Source organism: Gekko japonicus, unplaced genomic scaffold (genome assembly GCF_001447785.1).
Source record: "Gekko japonicus isolate JY-2015 unplaced genomic scaffold, Gekko_japonicus_V1.1 scaffold476, whole genome shotgun sequence".
In the NCBI taxonomy this organism is placed as follows: domain Eukaryota; kingdom Metazoa; phylum Chordata; class Lepidosauria; order Squamata; family Gekkonidae; genus Gekko; species Gekko japonicus.
In genome coordinates this window covers 165041-173993 of record NW_015175984.1, presented here as the reverse complement: position 1 = coordinate 173993, position 8953 = coordinate 165041, and the positions used below count along the sequence as shown (strand labels likewise).

General features: G+C 50.2%; 1 protein-coding gene across 1 annotated transcript in view; it reads right to left on the bottom strand.

Annotated features, from left to right (window-relative positions):
• CLTC (clathrin heavy chain) overlaps positions 1-8953 on the bottom strand; it is an 82728-nt gene that overhangs the window by 1862 nt on the left and 71913 nt on the right. The window contains exons 28-31 of the mRNA XM_015426285.1: positions 8380-8490; positions 7980-8148; positions 7441-7664; positions 977-1052 (exon numbers count right to left, since the gene is read on the bottom strand). Coding sequence (XP_015281771.1) covers positions 977-1052; positions 7441-7664; positions 7980-8148; positions 8380-8490 — 580 coding nt within the window. The remainder of the gene's footprint in view (positions 1-976; positions 1053-7440; positions 7665-7979; positions 8149-8379; positions 8491-8953) is intronic.

The window sequence follows — 8953 nt, the reverse complement described above, 5'->3', positions numbered from 1 at the left end:
CTTTCCCTCCCTTCCACCGCAAAAGAAGGAGGAGGGGAAGGAGCCCTCAGCCAATCCAGAAAAGGAGGCTTGGTTTTCTTTCTCTCCCCTGGAAATAGGAAGCTGGAGAGAGCTGGGCAAAAGCGAGCTGTGATGCAGAAAGCAGGAGGGAGCCAGTTGCTTGCAGACGAGATAGGAACCCTGCAGGGGCCGTTTCTGGCCTGCGGTCCCGTATGTTTGATACTCCTGGCCTATTGGGTAGTCTTTGTGAATACTTGTAACCCATTTAGGACACCTGTTTTAATTTACCACTAACGTGTAGCCGATTAGATGGCTAAGGGTTACCACCACAACTCCTAGTTCTTCCCCAAAAGCATTCACTGCAGGATGCTCTCTGTCTCAGGGAAAAGGATGGTCATCATCTCTTACAACTGAAGATGCAATGTTACCACAATGGCGGTCTTGCTCTGTGCAGCCCTCAACTGGGCCTGCAATGTATGAAGCACGCAAAGGAAGGTTAAACAGAGGAAGATCTAACTGACTTCTCTGTGCAGGCAGCAGAGATCCTAAAGCTATGCTGGCACCTTGTTAAGAGGCGGAAAGCCAGTGTGTTGGGCAAAAATCTGTGCCTGGAAGGTGGAAAGCAGTGAATGCTAGCACATTCTCCCCTAGAACCCAAGGCCTTTACTTCTGCAAGCATTCTTTCTACTGCTGGTTCTTGGAGAAAACCAAGGGGGTGAGTAACCGGAAGCACCTGGTCAGCAAATAGTTTGGCTGGAGGACTCCTTCTGAAAAGGAATCAAGGCCCCCAAGCAATTAATCTAGATAGCCAAAGTCCCATGGCTTACAGGAGCATGTCCTTGTCCTTCAACTGGGCAACGCTGGAGAGGGGCTGATTGCAGCTTGGGGGAGCCGCCTATTGACCTGTATGCCCAAAACAAAACACCGATACCCACAGCAAGGAAGCCCCTTTGCCAAGCAAGTAACAGGTCATTACCATAAACTATGGGCTGCGTCTCTGTCGCTTGCTCCTCCTCTTTCCTCAGCGACTCTGAGGCATCCAACTTATCCACCTAGGAAGACAGAAGAGCCCCAGAAATTAGATAAGCCCACACTCCCACAGCTCACATCCTATGTTGTCTGGCAGAGAAGTGGAAAAGCCTTCCGTGGGTGGGAATCACGGTCAAAGACAAGGCGACCACTTACAAAAGTTTTTCTTTCTTTTTTTGCGGGGAGGAGAGTTAACGGCAGGACTGCCATGAGGACGGTTCATACACACCACCACAACACACCTGGAGATGATGTAAAAGTCGTGCCCCGGAACCCCCCCCCCCCCCGGGGGGGGGGGGGCTGGAAGCTCGGCACTCAACAGGCCCAGCTTAGGATGGGGCTAAAAATGGAGAAGACTAAAAAAAAATCTGGTTTCCCCCTGCAGATCTCCAGCATCGTCTCCATGCACTACCGTTTCAATTGGTTCTGTGCCATCTGCTCGCTGGCCTGGCTGAACAGAGTTTTGGCCTTGCAGCCAAGCCATTGTCTAGAAGCGTGGCTGGAGCGGCTTTGCGGGTAATTTGCAAAGGCTGTCTGGCTGTTGCAGGGCATTGCCAGCTCATGAACTCAGTGCACGCTACCTGTGGGTGGGCTTCCCTTCTGACCATTTTGGGCCATGCAGCACGGGGAGCTAGATCAGGCACGTCACAGGCTGGATACGCTCCGAAGCAGCCACTTCGCCCAGCAGTGCAGATGTGTGGACTTGGCCCAGATACCATGGGAACATTCAAGTTGGGGGTCTTTGGGGTAAACAAATGCACCCCATCTTTTTAAAAAAAGTTCATAATCTGATTTTTGCAAAGAGGACGAGTTTTACTTTGCCTTGGGAATGTGCCCAGGCCCTGCAGCTGTTTCTGCTTCAGGTCATTCACTCCATGTCCACCTTCGTGTCAGAAGCTGTCCTGGACATATTCGCAAAGGACACAAGGCAAGAGCGAAAGGAGCTAGAGCACAGCTCCTGTTCCCCCCCCCCCCCGCTCCTAGTCCCAATGTCAATGTGGATCTCAGAATGAGCACTCATTGGCTAAGCTAGGCAAGCCTGCTCGGCATCTGTGAGCCACATCAGGAATCTGCCGTGAGCTGGCCAGCAGAGAGCTTAGTTAATGCATGAACTTTAAGGCAAGAGCTTTTTACAAGTAGGAGACACAGTCTCCCTCCTGCAGTACCACCACCCTGAAAGTTGCCATCACTTGTTATCTGGACACACAGGAGGATGGGTTTGTGCTTTCCCCAAGCCTGCCTGCAGCCAGCTTTCAGGATGCCCCTTACACAGCATCCCATCCTAATTTGCACAAATGCAGCCATTCGCCCTGCAGCCATGAGCATCACAGGAAGCGCAACATCCCTGGGCTGCAAAAGTCTGGTGTGTCTGGTGCCTCTGGCCTGGTCGAAATCTTAAGATGGACTCTGGATCCTGGGAAGGTCCTTGCAGAACACTGCCCAGGCCTCGCTTCTGACTGCATTCACTTGGCCATTTCCTTAGCAGAGTGGACTAACCCAAAAGTGCCAACTAAGGGACTTTCTGGCACTCCTGCTCAGAAGCAGGAGGGCTGGCAGGCCCTGGGCTTGTGCCTAGGATCAGTCCTCCTACCTGCCTCCCCAACCCAGTAGATTAGGGGGGAAGCCTAGTAGATTAGGCAGAAGGCCAGAGGGTGTGCTATGCAAGCGGCATGCACTCTCACTTTGTACTTGACATGCTGCACGTCTGTCTAAGAGATGGGCCACCACCTCTGTTTGTTTAAAGCTACACGGATACCGAGACTCAGCTAAAGGTCACTTTGGAAAGATGTCCGATTGTCACTTGTGTCCTGTTTTGGAATCCCTCACAACTTGTGCAGTGGGAATGAACTGGACAACTCCAGAGAGACCGGGAGGACTCCTGACTTCCACAGCCACCCCTCCCACATCTTTCCTTTTACTACAACCTCTCCAGAGGGGAAGGCAAAATCCTGTTATTTTTCTTCCCTTGGGAACCAGGGCTCAGGGGCTTCTCACGCGACTCAAATTAATCTCTTCTGCTAGCTGGCCCTCAGATGCTTTTGGAGGCGCCAGAATGGTGGCTGGCTACACTGCAGCAAAGATACACTGGAGCTCTGTGGCACCTGCAGAACTAGCAACCCTACTCTAGCACGGGCTTCCCCAAGCCTTCAGAGGCAATAAGCAGACGAAAAGTAAGGATCCAAGCTAGAATTAAAATCTCATTCGCTTCTAAGGTGCCACAGGACTCCAGCTGATTTGGGGAGTATCGGTCCCCTCTTTCAATGTACAAAAAAAAATAAGGCTCCGCTTGGAATCTTTCTGCAAACCAAAAACCAGTTTTGGAGCATGAGCCACAGAGCTGGGCAAGGAGTTGGCCCACGACCACAGCCTCGGATCACCTGGCGACGACATACAAACACACAAAACTGCTTCTGAATCTGACCACCAAGGTCCGTACTGTCTACTCAAGACCGGCGGCAGCTCTCCAGAGTCTCAGGTGGAGATCTTCCACACCACATGCTACCTTGGACCCTTTTAACTGAAGATTGCCAGGGGTTGGGACTGGGACCTTCCGCATGTAAAGCAAATGGTCTGCCACTGAGCCACAGCCCTTCCTCCTCTGAGAGAGGGTTCCAAATCAAAAGCGGTGCTTAGCAGGAGAGGGCACACTGTTCCCAGACAAGTGCCAGTATTCAGAATCAACCCATGGCAAGCTTCAGTCTTCTCTGGACAGATCTTGCCCTTGTATCATTCCAACACTGCCCTTCCAGCTCAGGAGTATTAGGGTAAGTAAGAACAAGCCAGGAACATTTGAGGCGCTGAAGCAGAGGTCCAGAGGTGTGCATCGCAGAGGAATACAGGCTAAGCAAAGAGGAAGAGCTGCTATACGGCTGGCCACTTTCCAGCTTTTAAAGGCTAGCCAATTTTTGGACTGTTCAAATGGCTCTTAAGAAACATACAAGGGTTTAGAATACCCCATGAATGAATGCAAGGTTGTTTAAGGGGGGGGGGGCAAGAGAAGGTGCTCTTTATTGACATGGATCACATCATGGTTTGATGCCCTGCTGACAGGTTTCATTAAAGTGCATACAAACTGCCGTTTAAAAAGGCTTTTCCACAGAGACTGCGATAAAGCTGCAGAGGAAGGGAGAAAAAGTAGAACCAAAAAAAGAAAAAGAATCACATGCAGTCAATGTTAATATATATATATATATATTTTGGTGCTTCATGTGCATGGAAAAAAGGCAAAAGAACTGAAGCAAGGAGTGAGGCTGGAGATGGCGGCCAATCAGGCTCCCTTCCCCAAAAGAGATCACGGCACACAGCGCCCCCCCCTCCAGCCCTCCCCCACAGCAATGCTCTGCAGCTTCAGGGAAAGTGAGATGTACATCACAATGACTGTTGAACATGCTCAGTTCAAGAAAGCAAACACTGCAGTTCATGTACCTTTTTCCACACACCACACTTTCACCATCGCCAATGCCTAGCTGCTGGAGGACATCAGCGCCCAACACGTATGACACAGGCTGGCCGGCGGCTCCGGGGGCTATCAAGGGGGGAAACGGGCCAAGGGCCAAAGTGAGGCAAGCTGCTTGCTAGCTGGCTGCTTGTGCTTAAAGATCCCCCCCCCCTTTGCTGGCTTTTATAGAGCAGCCTTAAGGTTCCTGAGGCACCCGTCAGCCCAAACAAGCTGAACCGTGGAGAGGTCTTGCGTCTTAACTCTGGGTTTAGGATGAAGTGCCAGGAATTCAAGATGGAAAATGACTGACCAGCGTAAGGGGGCCCCAAGAAACCGGCCTTCGTTTGGGGGCAAAGGGAGAGAGGAGCCGGCTGGAACCATGGGAGACCGGCGCCTGGTTAAACGTGAGAGAACGGCCTCGGAGCAGCTAGCATTTGGGCTTTCGCCTACAGTCAGCGAGAGACATTAGTAAGACTCAAAAGATCAGACACTGGATCACAGCCCTTGGCGGGGAGGTAAAAAGAGGCTGTTGCGTGGAGAACCCAATCGCCACCTTGCTACATTTCAGGGTGGCACCATTAACGGCTGCGCTGCAGACAGCTGCCATGTCTTTCAAGCATCCTTGTGTGCGGAATTCAACCTCACCTCACCGTTTCTCCGGCATACTGTGATCCAACTGATCGCTTCTGACCTTCCTGCCGAGTCTATTAGCCAATTAGTGTCTACTGTTTTGTCCTATGGCTAGACAACTATGGTTTTAAACTTGCAGAGGCTTTAGTGAGATCTTTGTTGGGGGGGAGGGGGCGCGGGCGGGGGAGAAAGCAGCAGCAGCAGTGTAGTAAAAAGGTAGGAAAGAGAAAACTCATGCAGATTTCCTTAGACTTAAGGTCTCCAGACTTAAAGATGGGAAAAAAGAACCAACTTTCACCTTTTCCTTTATTGCATCAACCTGCAAAGGAATTCAGAAGGTGCAGCTTAGAGGAAAAAAAATCAAACTCCATCCTGAGCATGTTAAAAAAAAGGTAGAATCAGCAAAGAGTGAGGGAAGAAAAAAGTTAAAAACCAAACAGCATGTTGGACGTTACTGGCTGCAGAAAGCCAAGCTGGGCCTTGTATTCCAAGGCTGCTCGGCTGGCTATGCTTTCCCCATGTTTACGTGGAGGACAGTGTGGGGGACTTGGGTATTAGCAAAAAAAAAAAAGTTGTTAAACAGTAGACAGTTTTCAGTCTCAGAATTCCCCAGCAGTTAATTACCAAGGCTGTTGTCAAGATTATTTTGAAGAACTCTCCACATGCAAGGGGTGGAAGGTTCCCTCTTTAACTTCCTGTTTCTCCAAGAGGCAGAGTTTGAGGATCCTATGCAAAACTTCACCGTCTTCGATAAACACCTACTCTCCGGGCTTCAGTCGTCCTATACTACACCTTATCCTTCCTACGGTTCTCTCGAGGGAAAAAATAAAAGCACTTGATGGAGGCAAGCTGAAGGAAACACGATGCCCAGCCACACGGTTGCTACTTAATGAGAAGATTGCAGGGTGTTTAAAATGGAATTTAGGCAACAGTTGAATTTTTCCCCAAGTTGTCTTTTGAACAGAAGGTTTCCTCTGTTTCTAGCATGAGCTCATCACAGTGACAGACACAAGATTCAGGACAACTCCAACATGGAGCACTCCCACAGCAAGCCAAGGAACATGCCTATCAATTTCTACTGTCTATTTGCACCACTGCAGAAGTTCAGCCACACTCCAAGCAACATCTTAACACTGGGGAACAACCAATCATGTCGCGGGGGGCGTCAAAGCTACCTAGAGCTGGGTGGGCAAAAGGACCACTGCATGGCAGTCCTGGGTTCAAGTCTTGCCTCAGTCTCAAAGCCACGGCATTCCCCTAACATTGCAGTTCTGTTGTAAGAACTGCAGCGATTCTGCAAAATGCTTAAAAACTTGGCTGGATCGTACCAATTTTTCCACTAGTAAAAGGAGGAGAAGGAGTTGCATCTGACCACCAAAAGGGCTATATTGGTGGTCATGAGATCCATTGTGGACAAAATGTGGGACGGGGGATGAGCACGGAGGAAAAGAGAGAGACCAAGCAAAAAGGCTGGCTAAACATCCCATTAAGTTGCCGGGCAAAGGAGGTGACAGGAAACTGGTTAATTCTATATTCCCCTTTCCGAATGCAGAGTCACATGGACACAGGGGGGTCCATCCAAAACTTGTTTGCAGCACAAAGAGAAGTTGGACACAGACAGCCTGGTGGAGAGCCAACTGAGCGGCTGCAGCAAGATATGTTACTAAACCAACTGCCATCAGCAAATGGCCACATTAAGTTTCAGGATAACGCAGACCCTCTGCATTAAACAGGAACGGAGGAGTCCCCACCCCAATAGCACAGCACCCACTTCTGTACCCAGAAGATGTCGGGCTGGTGAGAGACATAAGATGTAAATGGGGAGTCTGGGGCTATTGGATTTGGATTACATGCTAACATGGGGACAGGCCAGAAACTGGTCTTCCAGGGACGTAGCTCCATGAGCAAACCACTCCCATCCTCATGTGGCTTCAGCATCTTGGGCGATACCGTGAATTTAGGATTTGGCAGTAGAACTTGCTGCTAGATTTCAAAGGATAGCAGGACACTGTTTCTAGGCTTGCGGCAGCGGCTGAAGGGGCGCTTCTGTGGCCAAGGTATATCTGGTATGAATCTAACATTACAGAGCCCTTATTGATCAGCTGGTTCACTACTATTAACTGAGAACCTGCTCTGCAGGCCTCCAGCTCTCTGCTTCTGAATGCACTCTTCCTCAGTTGGGCCCCGAATGAGGAGGGCAAGTGGGGACAGAGACAGACATTCAATAAAGGGCAACACGGATGTTAGTAGCACAAACACAACAGAGGTGTATCAGACAAACAGGACAGCGAGCAGCTAATGGGGAGGCCTCGGGCTTACTGGAAGGGTGCTTAGGCCCTTACCTTGGTCAAGTACTCCTTCATGACCTGAATGAAGTAGGGCATGGCGAAGTCCATGATGTTGTGCCTCCAGGCAGTCTCCAAGACCACGTCTGGCCGGAGAAGGTCGTAGCAAGTGAAGAGACAGGCTCCAAAACACTCCCTCTTGCCCTCCTGTAGGAACCACTGCAGGAGCTCCTCCGCCAGTTCTGTGTCTTTGGACTCGGAAGCGTACTGCATGGCATCCTGGTGCAGGGAGAGGGAACAGAGGGCACGTCAGTAAAGGTGGGCAAGTGCCTGCTATGAGAAGGTGCCCTGTTGCTCCAAGGGTAAATGTGGTCTAACTTCACTGGAGGCCAGGGGAGACCTGCACAAGGTTCCCCAGGATTGTCTGACACCCGCCCACCCCCAGTTGGAAAACTGCGAGCAAGGGAAAAGGAATGAACCTCCTTTTTAGGTGCAGCTGGAGAACAACACCCCCCTCCACCAACAGCAGTGGACTTCCGAAGCAGGTCTTCTCTTCCCCTCTCCCTGCCCGACGCCCCTCCAAACGATTCTGTTAATGTATAGCCTGTCCTTCTTGCAGAGCTCGACGCTTTGCTTCCAGCGATTGTTGCCTTTGAAGAGGTAGGCAGCAATCCGCCGGAACTCGATCAGTTCGTGTTTCTCCAGGCGCTGAGCAAGGGAGATGTTGTCGAAGTTGTCATAGGCGTCTATGGATGTCCGGAGTGCCTGTGGAGGAGGCATGAGTCAACACTTTAAACGGGCAAGCGAACCACACTTGGCTCCAAAGGGAGCAGGCCTTCGACTTTGAACAGCCGTGGGTGGGGGAGGGGGTCCATTAAGAGCACACTAGGCTCAGGAGAGCCTTGCTACACAAAGTAACGACTGGGCACCCCAGGTACACACCACTAGATTTCACCCACTGCAGCCAGCCGCTCATTCTGAACAGAAACACCTTACCTGGTAGTCTTCTTCTGTTATGAAAAGGTTGTTCAGAGATTCATTCACTGATTTGTTATTGTGATTCTGAACCGAACGCAAGTAGGGTTTCACTAGCGGAAGCTGTTTAACCTGTAAAACAGAGGAAGACCGTGTACTGCATTACCCATCGAGTCAAACAAGATTATTACCACTGTGGTTTCAGCAATACTCCCTCTAAGCTGTGCAGTCTTGCGAGCAAAAATTCTACTTTGTGAGCCACTGGCACTAAAGTTATGAGCGAGTGATTTGGTTACTGTGCAAATCAGTTTGCTCTGGAGTCATCCTTCCTGAGCTAAGACAAAAATGTGTGAGCCTGAGGCTAAAAAAACTGTGAGCTAGCTCACATTAACTCATCTTAGAGGGAACATTCGAAGGGCTGCCCCGCTGACTTGTTTTAAAGCACTGGCATATCCAAAACTGAGAAGACAAGAGTCACTGGGAAAGACAATAATGTTGCAGGAAATGAGGAAGACCTAGCAGGAGATGGATTGATTAAAGAAAGGAAGCCATGGCCCTCAATTTGCAAGATCTGAACAAGGCTGTTGACAACAGA